General features: G+C 46.9%; 1 protein-coding gene across 2 annotated transcripts in view; it reads right to left on the bottom strand.

Moving 5' to 3' along the window:
- The window catches only part of srgap2 (SLIT-ROBO Rho GTPase activating protein 2), a 206037-nt gene that overhangs the window by 56435 nt on the left and 132219 nt on the right, over positions 1-17383 (bottom strand). For both annotated transcript variants that reach the window (XM_055654380.1, XM_055654379.1), the window contains exons 5-8: positions 8881-9096; positions 5202-5330; positions 2818-3039; positions 1297-1398 (exon numbers count right to left, since the gene is read on the bottom strand). In XM_055654380.1, coding sequence (XP_055510355.1) covers positions 1297-1398; positions 2818-3039; positions 5202-5330; positions 8881-9096 — 669 coding nt within the window. The remainder of the gene's footprint in view (positions 1-1296; positions 1399-2817; positions 3040-5201; positions 5331-8880; positions 9097-17383) is intronic.

Below are 17383 nucleotides of genomic sequence, written 5' to 3'. Positions count from 1 at the left end.
CTTCAGCCCACCGAGTCCATGCCGACCACTGGCCAACTATTCACATGTTACCCCCACGAGAGGCCAATTAACCTATAACCCCGCACGCCTTTGTGATGTGGGAGGGAACTGGAACACCTGTAGGAAACCCACGTGGTCACAGGGAGAACGTGCAAACTCCACACAGACTGTACCCGAGGTCAGGATCGAAACTGGGTCTCTGCCACTGTGAGGCAGTGGCTCTACCTGCTGCGCCTCATGGGATTATCTGATCATAATTCAGAATTACAGAGTAACTAGTTCATCTGGGGCAGAATTTGGAAAGAGGGGATATAATCTTAAAATAAATGCAAGACCAGTAGTTTCACAGAGTCATACAGCATGGTAATGGGTCCTTCAGCTCAACCTGCCCATGCCGACCAACATTTGATGGCATGAGACGAGAATTGGCCAGGATAGACGGCAAATTATACTTAAAGGGTTAACAGTGGAGATGCAACGTTAATTGGTTGCAGTTTGTAAAATTGACTCTAAGGTGTAGGATAGTGCTAGTGTGTATGGGGTAATCACTGATTGACGTGGACATGGTGGGCCGAAGGGCCGCTTTCCTCGCCTTATCTCTAAAGTCTAAAGATCCAAGTACAAAGTCAGAGCTTTGCCCTGATGTCAGGAAGCACCTGTTCACATAGAAGAAAATGTTCACTTTCAATGGAAACTAATGACAGACTGCATTTCCCAGAAAATGGTTGCTTTGATCTTATTGACCTCAGTCCATGTAGAGAGGTCACTGAGTTGGATGATCAGCAATGGGCTGTAGAGAGTTTGGTTCAGCTGGTTTTACATGTAGCCCGCGTAGGAAGGAACTGCAGATGCCGATTTAAACTGAAGATAGACACAAAATGCTGGAGTAACTCAGCGGGACAGGCAGCATCTCTAGAGAGATGCATGTTGGTCAGCATGGTCAGGTTGTGCCGAACGGCTGTAACACACCGTACGACTCTTTGGCTTTATGAAAAGAATGAAAGGGTTAAATCTGACAGTGGGTTTAGTCAACTGGGTTCTTCTCCCTCCAGCAATAAAGAGAGACCGCCACAGAGGTTCAGTTAGCAGCCTGAAGTAGGGTCTCGACCCGAAACGTCACCCACTCCTTCTCTCCAGAGATGCTGCCTGTCCCGCTGAGTTACTCCAGCTTTTCGTGTCTATATGTAGCCCATTCAGCCACGGGAAGATGCCTTCCAGCAATGGATGGAGTCAGTCGCGTGAAGCAACCTAGGCAATGGTTCTGCCATTTAACAGCCCTTATACTGAGCAACTCACCTCCTCATTCTCAATCTTCAGAGTTGCCAGTCTGGACTGGAGTTTCTGGCACCGCAGTACCAATTCTCCATGCACTGGCTGCTGAGCACACAGGTGAGAAACCTGTACAGTAAAAAAAGACAGCACTTTCTGTTGGTGTTAATGGGAAGAAGAGAGCCTCACAAAACATTAACCTGCAGCTGAATGAATGAATGATACATTATTGTTACATGTGACGAGTCATAGTGATACCCAAAGTATGCAAAGAGTCACCACATAAAGGCTCTGACGAAGTTACAAAGTATCCCACTCCGGGTCCCCCCCCCCCCCCCCCATGACACTTCCCCCACGCCGGGAACAAGAAGCAATTGCCATCTCACTTCTACCCAAAGCTGTGAGTAAGCAAATGTCTCCATTTAACAATTGAACTACATTGAACTTGAGGGAATGCTTGTTAGACTGCAAAGGTTTTGATCATTTCCTTTCCCTTGAGATGTGAGGCATAATACACTGACTAGTGTTTTCCTTGTCCTTAATGAGTTGTCCTTAATGTGTTGCTCCAAGTTGCCACACAATTGGATGCTCTTAATCAAATTCCAAATAGACACTGGCGTAGAAACTTCCATCTATTTAGCACCGAAATTGATTTTGAGGATTTTCTCGAATTTTTCTCTCAGGGTGTCAACCTTGTTGCCAGCCGTGGAATTAATTGCCGATTTGTCAGTTGTGAAGATAGTTTGTGCTTTCTTCTCAAACCACAATTTCACACAGAGCTCTCGGATTCGGTGTTGGTTTTTCCAGTGTTTGCAAGAGGTGACAGGTGTGTAGCAAGTCTGTGTGGCACGGTGGCGCAGCGGTAGAGTTGCTGCCTTACAATGCCAGACACTCAGGTTCGATGCTGACTACGGGTGCTGTTTGTACGGACTTTGTACGTTCTCCCCATGACCGCTGTGGGTTTTCTCTGGAATCTCCGGTTACCTCCCACACTCCAAAGACGTACAGGTTTGTACGTTAATTGTCCCTAGTGTGTGTGTAGTTTAGTTTAGAGATGCAGCGCGGAAACAGGCCCTTCGGCGCGCCGATTCAACACCAACCAACGATCCCCGCACATTAACACTATCCTACACACACTAGGGACAATTTACATTTATACCAAGCCGATTAACCTACAAACCTTTACATCATTGGAGTGTGGGAGGAAGCCAAAGATCTCAGAGTAACCCATGCAGGTCACGGGGAGAACGTACAAATTCCGTACAGACATGCACCCGTAGACAGGTTCAAACCCGGGCCACCGGCGCGGCAAGGCAGTAACTCTACCGCTGTGCCACCATGCCACCCAGACCTGATACGGGCCTGTAGGATAGTGTTAGTGTGTAGGAATTGCTGGTCGGGGTGGACTGTAACTCCGTGGTCCCCACTGTAACTCTAAAACTAAAACAGTATTAGGGGTGCAGGTCCCATCCGAAATAACAAGATTATTGCTTACTAACCAGCTAGGCAAGCATTACGTCAAGATGGTGATTAAAGCTGTATACTGACCCCATCACCCATGTGCGGTTGAAAGTCAAACTTTGGTGGCAAGCAGAAGACGGTGTGGTACAATTCCATAAGGCGCTGTTTGTCGTTGGTGGCATCGAGGCTGTCGATGGCATTTTCAATGATCTCCAGCCCCTCGTGCTTGGATTGCTCGACATTAATCTCAGCTGAAAGAAATGTCCTCATTGCTCGGTTCACACTGGCATGGTACCCAAGGTCACAACACTAAAATAAATAGCAGAAATTAGATTTGCTGCCAGACTGATCCTAAAACATGAAAACAGCAAAATCAGTGACCAGGGTGAACCAGATTTGAAGATGATACGATACGCTGAGAAGGCTGCCACACATGTACCATGAAACCATTATTTCAATTAATACATGACGAGTTTCAGAGCTTGTCAATTTTGATCTTTCTCTGTAATATTGATGAGATTTTAGCGATCAATTTATTAGGAATACATGAAGCTTCTGGAGGGAATAGGAGGCATTTTACTAAAATTGTGCTTGGGGATGAGGAACTCCCGTTGTAAGGAACGCCTGGAAATGTTAGGATTGCTCTTCTTTGTGAAGAGAATGTCAAGACAAGGTTTGAGATAACATCCCACATCTTCCCTGAACCTTTGAATCTTAATAGTGAGCTCTGGATATTAATGGCAGGGCCACCATTTGTTTTATTCCTAATTTCCTTTAATGTCAGAAGTGAGCCGACCTCTTGACCTACTGTAGGCCTTGGAAGTGAAGATATTCAAACAGCCAGTGGTTCTGCAACTTCCAAAGAGACTGGAGACGCCCCAGATTTCCAACAATTCATTTCAAACATTCATTAGTGAATTGGATAACAAAGCTAAGCTTGTTTTTTTGTGCTGCCATTCTGCAGGAACCAGAATAATTTAGGGATTAAGATGGCGAGGGAAGATTTTGAACATTAGAGAGCTCCCAGCAAAGAGCACAACTAAAATTATGTCAAATTACCTATGACGCCCAAGTCCTTCGCTCCATCCTCAGATGCCAGATTTCCCGCTTTTCTCACAGCACTATTTCCTGACTGAGTTCATAAAAGCTCCAGCGCAACTTTTTCTGCGGAAAGGGAAACCGTCAAACGTACCATTACTCCAATGCCATCTGACCTTGTTTCTTCACCAACCCCCGTCTTTGGCTACTGTAACGTAACCTCCTATCTTCTATACTCAATACACTGACTGATGAAGTCCAATGAGCCAAAAGCCTTCTTGGCTACCCCATCAACCTGTGATGCTACATTAAAGGTACCTGCACTCCTAGATCCCACTGTCCTGGACTTGAATCATTTCTGAACTACTTCTCTTCCATTCACGGATGCCATCTGACCTGATTGTTTGTAGCATTTTTCTGGTTGTACATCAACCCCCGAATGGCCTGATTCTGTACAACACTCCTCAGTAGGGTTGCCAACTTTCTCACTCCCAAATAAGGAACAAAGGGTCAAACGAAGGGACAAATTCCCGACGGCAGTTCGTTGACCGACTCGGCCGTGGCTGGGTGAATGATGAGTTGGCCCGGGTGCTGGACTGCACACAGCCCAGTCGGTGGGCCAGCTGAGGAGTTTTGGCCCGCGCGACATCGCTCACAAAGTCCAGCACCCCATCCAACTCATGAGCCAATGATCGGCCATGAGAAGGAGGGGTGGTGGTGTCGGCGGTAAGCGAAGCTCAGATAAGCTGGCCGGGTTGCCGACCGATGGGGCCACGGGCGAGGCGCTGGTGCTGCACTCCATGGCGGGGCCGGACATGGCACTCCGACCCGACAGTCCCCTCGACCCGAGTAGTAGCAGTCAAATACGGGACAAGAGCGGTCCCATATGGGATAAACCAAAATACGGGATGTCCCGGCTAATACTGGACAGTTGGCAACCCTATTCCCCAGAGCTCTGCCATTCACTTTGTTGGTCCTGACCTGGTTAGACTTCCCAAAGTGCTTTACTTCGCACTTAACTGTATTAAGCTCCATTCTCCATTCCTCAGCCCACCTGCCGATCAAGATCCTGTGGCAATTTCTGGCAACCACCTTCACTGTCTACAATGCCACCCACTTTTGTGACATCTGCAAACTTGCTAATCAAGCTTCGTACATTCTCATCCAACCGCAAACAGTAAAGGACCCAGCACTGATCCCTGAGGCACACCACCAGTCATAGACCTCCCGTCCGAAAATCAACCCTCCGCATTCCTCACTGTGCTTCCTTCCATGAAGCCAATTCTCTCTCCAGTCAGCTAGCTCTCCCTGGATATAGGGCGATCTAGACTTCCAGAGCAGCCCTCCATAAGGCACCTGATCAAAACCTTTTGAGGAAGTTAAAAGATTATAAAGGAGATACATTGTCTAGAAAAGTTAGTAAACTGGCTCACATCAAGTAGATCAGACAGATCATGGATGTAGTACTTAAAGACAGAGCTGTTGGTAGCTTCCATTACCAGGATGTATTCATTTCGTGCCTTGATTGCTTTGAGTTTATTTTCAGTGTATTTTGCCTGACGCTGGGAGAAAAAAAGTACAAAATTAAACCGATACACAGTGCGAGGCTTCAAAGCATTTTATAAAATCGCAAAATTCGAGATCATTAATGAATAATCGCTGCCTGGTGGGGAATCCTAGGCTGGAATTTTAAACTCAGAACTCAGTTGGGCATCATAACTATAAACAAACCCAGTCATATTCAACAGATATATTATTGTACACTTGTTATAGAGTCATACAGCGTGGAAACAGACCCTTCAGCCCAATTTGTCGACCAAGATGTCCCACCTACACTAGTCCCACCTGCCCACGTTGGGCCCAAATCCCTCTAAACCTTTTCTATCCCATGAACTTGAATGAATGAAACGTCATTATCACTTGTGGCATGTCACAGTGAAATTCTTTGTTTTGTGTACACAAATATGCAAAGAGTCGCCATGTATAGAGCACAGACAAAGTCACAAAATGTTCAATGTAGTGCACTGTGGTCTCTCTTCATTCTGGGCAGCATGGTGTGGAATCAGGCCTTTCGGCCCACCGAGTCCACACCGACCAGCGCTCTCTGCACATTAACACTACCCTACATACACTAGGGACAATTTACATTTATACCAAACCAATTAACCTACAAACCTGTACGTCTTTGGAGTGTGGGAGGAAACCGGAGATCTTAGAGAAAGCCCATGCAGGTCACGGGGAGAACGTACAAACTCCGTAGTCGGGATCGAACCCGGGTCTCTGGCGCTGCATTCCCTGTAAGGCAGCAACTCTACCGCTGCGCCACCGTGAAAGTCTTCTCGACCACCCTATTAAACTGTGATGCCCCTTTCAAGGAACTACGTACCTGTACTCCAATATCCCTCTGTCTACACCAGGACCCAGTCACCCATACTGACCTCCAGTCTCTCACCTGTGATAACAGTCCGATTTTGAATGTGTGCCCAAATAGCTCTATTCGGTAGTGCACAGCGTGTAATGGTGAATAAGGGCGAGGAAGTTCTCTAACTTTGGCTGCATTACCTGTTCTTCATGCCTCTATGACTCTAAGTACGCGATGTATGTATGAGAGCGTCTGATGGCATTGGGCCTGTACTCGCTGGAGTTTAGAAGGATGAGGGGGCATCTCATTGAGACTTACCGAATAGCGAAAGGCCTGGATTGAGTGGGTGTACAATGTATGTTTCCACTAGTGGGAGAGTCTAGGACTAGAGGTCATAGCCTCAGAATTTAAGGACTTTCCTTTAAGGAGATGATGAGGAATTTCTTTAGTCAGAGGGTGGTGAATCTGTTGATTTTTTTGCCACAGAAGGCTGTGGAGGCTGTCAGTGGATAGTTTTAAGGCAGAGATAGATTGATTTTTCATTAGTACAGGTGGCAGAGGTTATGGGGAGAAGGCAGGAGAATGGGTTTAGGAGGGAGAGATAGATCAGCCATGATTGAATGGCAGGGTCGGCTAGATGGGCTGAATGGCCTAACTCTGCTCCTATCACATGACCTTATATCTGCGGAATTACAGTTTGGTTAGTTGGTTAATTGATGGTCTGCATCCCAGGGTACTTAGGGAAGTGGCTCTAGAAATCGTGGATGCATTGGTGATCATTTTCCAATGTTCTATAGATTCAAGATCAGTTCCTGTGGATTGGAGAGTATCTAATGTTATCCCACTTTTTAAGAAAGGCGGGAGAGAGAAAACGGGGAATTATAGACGAGTTAGCCTGACATCGGTGGTGGGGAAGATGCTGGAGTCAATTATAAAAGATGAAATAGCGGCACATTTGGATAGCAGTAACGGGATCGGTCCGAGTCAGCATGGATTTACGACGGGGAAATCATGTTCGACTAATCTTCTGGAATTCTTTGAGGATGTAACTAGGAAAATGGACAAGGGAGAGCCAGTGGATGTAGGTGTACCTGCACTTTCAGAAAGCATTTGATAAGGTCCCACATAGGAGATTAATGGGCAAAATTAGGGCACATGGTATTGGGGGTAGAGTGCTGACATGGATAGAAAATTGGTTGGCAGACAGGAAACAAAGAGTTGGGATTAACGGGTCCCTTTCAGAATGGCAGGCAGTGACTAGTGGGGTACCGCAAGTCTCGGTGCTGGGACTGCGGGCATTTACAATATACATCAATGATTTAGATGAAGGGATTCAAAGTAACATTAGCAAATTTGCAGATGACACAAAGGTCGGTGGCAGTGTGAACTGTGAGGAGGATGCTATGAGAATGCAGGGTGACTTGGACAGGTTGGGTGAGTGGGCTGTTGCATGGCAGATGCAGTTTAATGTGGATAAATGTGTGGTTATCCACTTTGGTAGCAAAAACAGGAAGGCAGATTACTATCTAAATGGTGTCAAGTTGGAAAAGGGGACAGTACAACGGGATCTGAGGGTCCTTGTTCATCAGTCTATGAAAGTAAGCATGCATGTACAGCAGGCAGTGAAGAAAGCGAATGGCATGTTGGCCTTTATAACAAGAGGAATCGAATATAGCAGCAAAGAGGTCCTGCAGTTGTACAGAGCCCTAGTGAGACCAAACCTGGAGTATTGTGTGCAGTTTTGGTCCCCTAATTTGAGGAAGGACATTCTTGCTATTGAGGGAGTGCAGCCTATGTTTACAAGGTTAATTCCCAGGATGGCGGGACTGTCATATGCTGAGAGAATGGAGCAGCTGGTCTTGTACACTCTGTGGAGTTTAGAAGGATGAGAGGGTATATTTTTGAAACATATAAGATTATTAAGGTTTGGTCACGAAAGAGGCAAGAAATATGTTCCCGATGTTGGGAGGGGGGGGGGGGAGTTCAGAACCAGGGGCCACAGTTTAAGAATAAGGGGTAAGCTATTTAGAACGGAGACGAGGAAACACTTTTTCTCAGAGAGTTGCAAGTCTGTGGAATTCTCTGCCTCAGAGGGAGGTGGAGGCTGGTTCTCTGGATACTTTCAGGAGAGAGCTAGATAGAACTCTTAAACATAGCGGAGTCAGGGCATAAGGGGAGAAGGCAGGAACGGGTACTTACTCATTGGGAGATGATCAGCTATGAAAATCACATCTGAATAGCAGTGCTGGCTCGACCTCAGGGTCAGAAAAAAAAAATGCCCAATGGGTATCCTGCACTTAGTTAGTATAGATGTCTAAATTACTTCACTCAGCAATCTCTGAAGAATACAGTTGAGGATCTACGTTCCTTGAAGGTGGAATCTCATATAGATTACTTTTGGTATGCTAGCCTTTAAAATCAGAGCAGTGGTGAGAGTTAAAATTGTACAAGGCATTGACTGAAGGGTTCCCATGTCATAGAATCAGAGAGAGTAGAAAACTAGATGCTGGAGGAGGAACTAAGTTCGGCCCTTCGAGCGCTGTCCCTGATAGAGGTCTTTAAATGATGCTAACAAGCTTTTCGTTCAATCTCAGATCATAATGTAATTGGACATGATGTACCTCAGAGTCACACAAAAAAAATAGGAAAAGGATAAAAAGGCGAAATGGGTGAGAGGGAAGAAGATGTGGAAGTGAAAGAGCCGAGGGTGGGCGGAAGATTAGGTGGGGAGGGGAGATAAGACGCCAAACCTTCTCCTTCATCTTCTCAATCTTTCGGACCGAGCTACGTCTCTGGTGCTTCTCCTCGAATCGGATGTTGGCCCCTGGGTCTGGCGAGCGGCCGATGTGGCGGTCCTCCTGCTTGACACAGCGGCCAATGTGTTTCTCTTCCTGTTTCTCTGCCTCTTTCAGTTTGCCCTCTGCACTAATGCTGTCGGCATTGTCCATGTGATACGTCTTCATGACCTGGAAAGCAGGAACACTTTGTCACCACTCACAGTAGTTTGGCTTAGTTTATTGTCACCTGTACTGAGGTACAGTGAAAAGCTATCCAGTCAGCAGCAAGGCAATACATGATTACAATCGAACCATTCACAGTATATAGGTACATGATAAAGGAATAATGTTTAGCGCAAGGTAAAGCCAGTGAGGATAGTCCGAGAGTCACGTAGATAGTAGTTCAGTACTGCTCTCTGGTTGTGGTAGGATGACCAGGTTGAAGCTTCACACCTGCCTGATCCCCTTGGCCACAAGGACCACATTTCCCTCTTCAAATAGCCAATGAAATCAACTACCCTCAGAGAGTTCGCTCCCAGATAAAAAGTCTTGCCTACCCCCTTACCTTATCATTAAAACAATCTTCCTGCACTAGGTAGGTAAAAGACCCCTCTCAATTAAATATAAAACAATGTGTGGTAGGATGACCAGGTTGAAGCTTCACAGTGAAATTTCTTCAAGAAACTGCAAATGCTTGTTTCTACCGAAGATCGCTTGTTTCTCGACACAAAGTGCTGGAGTAACTCAGCGGGTCAGACAGCATCTCTGGAGAGAAGGGATAGGTGACCTTTCAGGTCGAGACCCTTCATCAAATTGAATTATTCCAGCACTTTGTGTCTATCTTTAAATATAATCTTTCCACAATGTCACATCAAACACTTTCAGGGTTCAGCACAAAATCATCTTCATACCGCACGGAAACAGGCCCTTCGGCCCAAATTGTCCATGCTGACCAAAATGCCCCATCAAAGCTGCCTGCATTTGGTTCAGATGCCTCCAAAACTTTCCTATCCATGTACTTATCCAAGTGTCTTTTAAATGTGGCTCTTCTACCCATCTCAACCACCTCCTCTGCTAGCTCATTCAATATCCCCACCAACCTCTGAATGAAAAAGTTGCCCCTCAAACTGCTCTTAAATCTTATTCCTCTCACCTATGCCATTAAGGGACAGAAGTTTGGGGGTAACATGAGGGGGAACTTCTTTACTCAGAGAGTGGTAGCTGTGTGGAATGAGCTTCCAGTGAAGGTGGTGGAGGCAGGTTCGATTTTATCATTTAAAAATAAATTGGATAGTTATATGGACGGGAAAGGAATGGAGGGTTATGGTCTGAGTGCAGGGAGATGGGACTAGGGGAGAATACGTGTTCGGCACGGACTAGAAGGGCCGAGATGGCCTGTTTCCGTGCTGTAATTGTTATATGGTTATATGGTACTTGATTCCCCAACCTGCCTGGATACCCTGCTATCTAATGCTCTATCTAACTAAAATTCCTAAAATGTCAAAGTATGAATCATATTATACCTAGACTTCAACTATGTTCATCCGGCTTCATTTCAAACCATGGAGCTGATAAATAAAGGGCCTGTCCCACTTACGTGATTTTTCCGGCGCATTGCCAGCACCCGTCATAATCGCAGCAGGTTACCGAAAATTTTCAACATGTTGAAAGTACAGTGGCGACCAGAAAAAGGTGCGACTCTTTGGGCGACTACTCACCACCAAACTGGCGTCACCGTAAAAATCGCGTAAATGGGACAGGCCCTTAAGGGGCCCTTAAACCCAAATAATTTGTTAAGAAGACATCTAAAAATAGAAATATAGATTGTTGTCCTCTGTTGTCCAACAATGGAAAATATTGTTATTGATAATCCTGCCAAATAGTAACATGATCATTCAGTAGAACAAATAGGTCCGGACTTGCCTAATTAATCTTTGGGTCCATTAGGCAATTGGTCGTTGCCAAAAAAATTGAAACAATCTAAATGAGTGGGTTGGTTGGGGAGGATGTCAAGGTGAAGGTCATTAGGTCATCGGAGCATTAGCTGCTCGGCCCATCAAGTCTACCCCGCAATTTAATCATGGCTGATCTATCTCTCCCTCCTAACCACATTCTCCTGAAGGGTGGGCAAAGAAACATGAGGCAGGGCAGATGCACTGAGTATTTTACCCAGAGTAGGGCATTCAGGAACCAGGTTTAAGGTGAGAGGGGAAAGATTTAATGGGAATCTGAGGGACAACTTTTTCACACAGAGGAAGGTGGGTGTATGGAATCAGCTGCCGGAGGAGGTAGTTAGAGAAACTATAACAAGATTTAAAGACATTTGAGAAGGTACATGGTTAGGAAAGGTTGAGAGGGACATGGGCCAAACGTGGGCAGGTGGAACATGTGTAGATGAGGAACCTCTCCCTAACGCTCAGGCCCTCCTGGCAACATCCTCGTAAATCTTTTCTGCTCTTTACCCAGCTGAACAACACTGGATGGCACAGTGGTGCAGCGGTAGAGTTGCTGCCTCACAGCGCCAGAGACCCAGGTTCGATCCTGACTATTGGTGCTGTCTAGAGGGACCTTCTTCGCATCCCCGTACTAGGTCAGCTTGTGCAAGCTGGGCCGAAGGGCCTCTGCTTCCATGCTCAATGACTATGACCAGGCAGATGAGATCAGTTTAACCTGGCATCACATTCAGCACAAATAGTGTGGGCCAAAGGGCCTCTGCTTCATGTTCTGTGTTCTATGTTCAACAGACATATTTGCAGCCTACATTTTCAGAATCAGAATCAGAATCACATTTTATTCGCCAAGTATGTTTTGCAACATATGAGGTATTTCACTGGCCAGGTCAGTCATATAATTAAAAGCAACAGACTCAAAAACACATTTTAACATGAACATCCACCACCGTGACTCCTACACATTCCTCACTGTGATGGAAGGCAAAATGAAGTTCAAGTCTCTTCCATTTGTTCTTCCTCGGTCGGGGGCATCGAGCCCGCAGTTGACGGGACGGTCTTGACTCCCGTAGCCGGCGGCGTTCCGGCCCACCGCGTCAATGCGTTCAGCTCCTGCATCGGGGGTTGTCAGCTCCCATGCGCTGGACGATCAAACCTCACGTCGGGGCTGGTCGAGCCTACCACGGCATTGGAGCTCCCGACTAGCCTCTCCAGAGACTGTGAGCCCTTGTTGGTAAGTTCACGGTGGTCGCGATCCCAGGCAAGGGATCCGCTCCGATGTTAAGTCCGCGCCCCGCGATGAGAGTCACGACAGTCCGAGGAGGCCTCCATCTCCAGCGATGGTAGGCCGCAGAGCCCGGAGAATGTGATCCGAAAATTGATCACTTCTCCGGGAAGGTAGGAGCTTGAAAAAAAGTTTCCCCCGATCCCCCCCACATAAAACATACCAAAGTACATTAAATCAAACTTTTAACGCACTAAAAAATAACAAAAAGAAAGAAAAAACGAACAGACTGCGGGCAGGGCTGCCATCTCCCCGGTTCAACAGCGATTCTATGACCATTTACACCTTCTCGTGTTTCCTGTCCCATTTCTTTCCCCCCATCACAGAATTTTTGTTAGCCACAAGTTCAATTATGTGGAATTCTCTGCGGTGGAAGGCAGTGGTGGCGGGCTCTCTGGATGCTTTCAATAGGGGTCTAGATAGGGCTCTTAAAAATAGCGGAGTCAGGGGATATGGGGAGAAAGCATTAGACATTGAATGGCGGTGCTGGCTAGAAGGGCCGAATGGCCTACTCCTGCACCTATTGTCTATATTTGAAAATTCAAATCTACTCCTTTGCATTATCTTAGAACCTGTTTTACCTCTGATGAAAGATTAACCTAAAAAGTTTAAATCATTTTTTCTCTGCAGTAATGCTGTTCAAACTACTTGGCAGTTTTATCCCATTAATTTTGCTTCTAAACAATCCCAAATGTCCTGCTTCAAGGTGTCAACGAGTATTTCAAATAAATGGGCTAATTAGTGCATTTAAATAGGCAGAATCAGGGATTAAGAACCAACGCTGCACTAAATATAACACAACCGGGGGAGTTTAACTCCCAGATGTTACCAGTTTTAGATTAAATACAAAAAAAGAGTCAAAACACTCAGCAGGTCAAACATCAAAGAGGTGGCGCAGCAGTAGAGTTGCTGCTGCCTTACAGCGCTTGCAGTGCCAGAGTCCCGGGTTCGATCCCGACTACGGGTGCTGTCTGTACGGAGTTTGTACCTTCTCCCCGTGACCGCGTGGGTTTTCTCTGCGATCTTCCGTTTCCTCCCACACTCCAAAGACGTACAGGTTTGTAGGTTAATTCGCTTGGGTTTGTACACTTGGTATAAGTGTAAATTGTCCCCAGTGTGTGTAGCCTTGTGGGGATTGCTGGTCGGTGCAGACTTGATGGGCCGAAGGGCCTGTTTCCACGCTGTATCTCTAAACGAAACTAAATCTAGTTTTTATTTCAGATTTCCAGCGTTTGCAATATTTGGAGACACAGAGCTGCCTTTGGGTTCTTGTGAGAAATTATGAACAAAAAGTTGCTTTTCTGAGATTAATTCTCCAATGCAAGAAAGCAACACGAGTGTGGAGATTTTTTCCACTGCAACAGTGGAATATAAAAGCAGTTTCCACTTTCAAGAACTTAGAAAATATCTAATAGCACTGCTAAAATGGGATGTTAATTACAGCCCGCAACTGCTAAAGAGCTAATTAATGATTATAAAAAGACACAAAGTATGGAAGTAACAGAATTCTGACTGTCTAACCTATCATCATTGCATGGACTTCTATCAGGTCTCCCTCCAATCTTGGGCATTTCAGACAAAACAATCCTGTATTGTCTGACACTCCCTGTAGCTAATACCCTCGAATCCAGGCATCATCCTGGTAAACCTCCTCTGCACCCTTTCCAAAGCCTCCACATCCTTTCTCGGTAATGAGGTGACTGCACACAATACTCCAAATGCAGCCGAACCAAAGTCCTATAAAGCTTCATATGACTTCTTGACTCTAATGGGCCTGTCCCACTTAGGCGATTTTTCAGCAGACTGCCGGTGACTGTCAAGTTGTCGGCAGTCGCCTGAAAAACCGCCAACTGGAACGGCGACTGTCAGAGTGGAACACACACACGCACACGCACACACACGCACACACACGCACGCACGCACACGCGCACACACGCGCACACACGCGCACACACACGCACACACACGCACACACACGCGCACACACACACACACGCACGCACACACACACACATACATCGCTTCCTTCACCAGCTATTATGAAGGCAGGGGACAGGGCAAGCGGGGGGAGTGCTGTCCAATGAAATTCACACGGTGCAAAGCCAATGTGATACAGACATTGAATAGGAATGGAGGAGAGCCTGGTGCTCGTCAGTGTGGTCATGGTCCTGGGGTAAGTAGGAGGAGGTGTCCGAGAGTTGGCGCGAGGCCTCAACTTTGATGGGATCAACGCGCCAGACTACCTCGGCACCTCCCTTGTCGGCGGGTTTGATAACCCAGTCAGGGTTGTTGCGGAGTGAGTCGATGGCTGTACGTTCAGGTGGGGAGAGGTTAGAGTGAGACGGGGAGTGGAGAAGTTGAGGCGGTTGATGTCCCGCCGGCAGTTTAAAATAAAAATGTCTAAAGCCAGAAGATGGCCATGAGGGGGAGTCCAAGAGGAGGGGATCCGTTGGAGACGGGGAAAGGGATCATCGATAGGGGGCGAGGACTCCTTCCCATGGAAGAACGCTGTGAGACGGAGGCGACGGTAGAGGAGCTCCAAGTCGTGGTGGGCGCGGAAATCATTGAGGTGGGGGCGGAGGGGGACAAAGGTAAGGCCTCTGCTGAGGACAGACCGTTCGGTGTCAGAGAGGGAGAGGTCGGGGGAATGGTGAACACACGGCAGATATGGGGATTGGGGCCGGAGGAAGGCAGGTGAGTGGACTGAGGCTGAGGTGATGTCTGGTGGGGGGGTGGTGGGTGGCCAAGGATGAATAGGAAGGTTGGCGCTGTAATTAAGAAGCTAATAAGCACAGTGTACAGTAAGTCCTTTAAAACAGGGGGGGGGTAGAAGGAATGGAGACAACTTTGAGAAGCCAGACATACGCGGCTGTGAAGCTCAGCGGACATTACCATGACCGGTCGGTTAACCTTGGTTCTGAAAACTACTGCTTACGTTTTTTTTCCACGAATGTGCCAATGAAATTCAGGAAGGAATGGGCGATGTTTCGGGTCGAGACCCTTCTCCAGCGTCTGAGTTACTCCAACATTTTGTGTCTACCTTCGGTTTAAACCAGCATCTGCAGTTGTCTCCTACACAATGTAAACTACTCTCCAGTTCGCTGGAACCTTGCCTGTGGCTACAGTTTTCGCAAAGATCTTCATCAAGGCAGAGGCTGAACATGCACAGATAATTCCAATTAAAATCACAATCAATTATTAGACCTGAAATGCTATCACTTAGTTTAGTTTAGTTTGGTTTAGTTTAGAGATACAGCACGGAAACAGGCCCTTCGGCCCACCAGGCCCGCGCCGACCAGTGATCTCCGCACATTAACTCTATCCTACACCCACCAGGGACAATTTTTCCATTTACCAAGCCAATTAACCTACACACCTGTACGTCTTTGGAGTGTGGGAGGAAACCGAAGATCTCGGTGAAAACCCACGCAGGTCACGGGGAGAACATGCGAACTCCGTACAGACAGCACCCGTAGTCGGGATTGAACCCGGGTCTCCGGCGCTGCATTCGCTGTAAGGCAGCAACTCTACCACTGCGCCACCATGACTTCTGCTGGGAATGCGCCTATCAAAGGGTCGAAGATATATTTAAAGTAGTTTGCAGTATCAACACCCATATCCCCCCCACCCCCCCGCCACAAAATCTCATCATGCCTCCATTTCTAGTGATAACCATACATTTTTTAAAGTTCATAAGACATAGGAGCAGAATTAGGCCATTCGTCCCATCAAGTCCATTCCGCCATTCAATCATGGCTGATCTATCTTTCCCACTCAAACCCATTCTCCTGCCTTCTCCCCATAACCTTTGACACACTTATCAATCAATCTCCACTTAAAAATTAAGCAAAGACGGCCTGCACAGATATCTGTGGCAAAAATTTGCATCACTCACTGGCTAAAGAAACTCGTCCTCATCTCCTTTCTAAAGTTACGTCCGTTTATACTAAGGCTGTGTCCTCTGGTCTTGGGCTCTCCTTCTCGTGGAAATATCCTCTCATCGTCCACTCTATTTAGGCTTGGGTTTCAGTGAGGTCTCATTTTCTAAATTCCAGCGAGTACATGTCCAGTGTCATCAAATGTTGATCGTACTTTAACCCAATCATCCCCAGGATCATTCTCGTAAACCTCCAATGGACCCTCTCCAGCGCCAGCACAGCTATGTGGCCCAAAACCACACACAATACTCCAAATGTGGTCTGACCAGTGACCTATGAAGCCTCAGCATTAGATCCCTGCTTTTATATTCTTGTCTTCTCGAAATGAACGCTAACATTTCATTTGCCTTTCTTACTTCCAATTAAACCTGCAAATTAACTTTTTGGGAATCTGGCACAGGCACTCCAGTCCCTTTGCATGTTTGATTTATGAATCCTCTCCCCATTTGGAAAACAGCCTTTGTCTTTATTCCTACTACCAAAGTGCATGACTGCACACTTTGCTACATTGTCCATCCTCCACCAGGGGGCGCCACACGATTGGCAGCCCCGCCAACAGTCCGTCTGTTTTTCCGTCTTTTTTTTATATGTTAGTGTGTGTTAAAAGGCTGTGTAAGTCTGAGTAAGCATTCTCCGGTTTGTTTCATGTGGGGGAAGGGGCTGGGGGAAACTTTTTTTCCAGTTACTTACCTTGCCAGAGTTGCGATTAATTTTCGGATTGCATCTCCAGGCGCTCTGCGGCCTGCTATCGATGGAGCTGGAGGCCTCCTTGGACTGACTTTGGGCCTCACCGCGGGACATGGACTTACATCGGAGCCGATCCCTTCCCTGGAATCGCTCCAACTGCTGCCTGCGGACTTACCATCAAGGGCTCACAGCCTCGGGAGAGGCTAGTCGGGAGCTCCAACATGCAGAGGCTCGACCAGCCCCAAAGCGGGGTCCGATGATCCGGTGCGGAGGAGCTGACATCCCCCCGATGCAGGAGCTGGATTGCCTCGATGCAGAGGGCCCAAACGCCACCGGCTACGGGAGTCAAGATCGTCCCGTCAACGGAGGGCTCGAGGCCCCCGACCGCGGGAGAGCAAAGAAGGGAAGAGATTTGAACTTTCTTTTTGCCTTCCATCACAGTGAGAAATGTGGAGGAGGCACTGTGGTGGATGTTTATGTTAAATGTATTTTGTGTGTTCCCTTGCTTTTTATTTGTATGACTGACTTGGCAAATGAAATTCCTCGTATGTTGCAAAATATACTTGGCTAATAAAGTATTCTTGTGATTGCGATTGTGATTTGCCCGCTCTCCCAAC

This window comes from Leucoraja erinacea, chromosome 24 (assembly GCF_028641065.1).
Source record: "Leucoraja erinacea ecotype New England chromosome 24, Leri_hhj_1, whole genome shotgun sequence".
NCBI classification, from domain to species: domain Eukaryota; kingdom Metazoa; phylum Chordata; class Chondrichthyes; order Rajiformes; family Rajidae; genus Leucoraja; species Leucoraja erinaceus.
The sequence above is the reverse complement of the archived record's forward strand: the minus strand, read 5'-3'. Positions and strand labels throughout refer to the sequence as shown.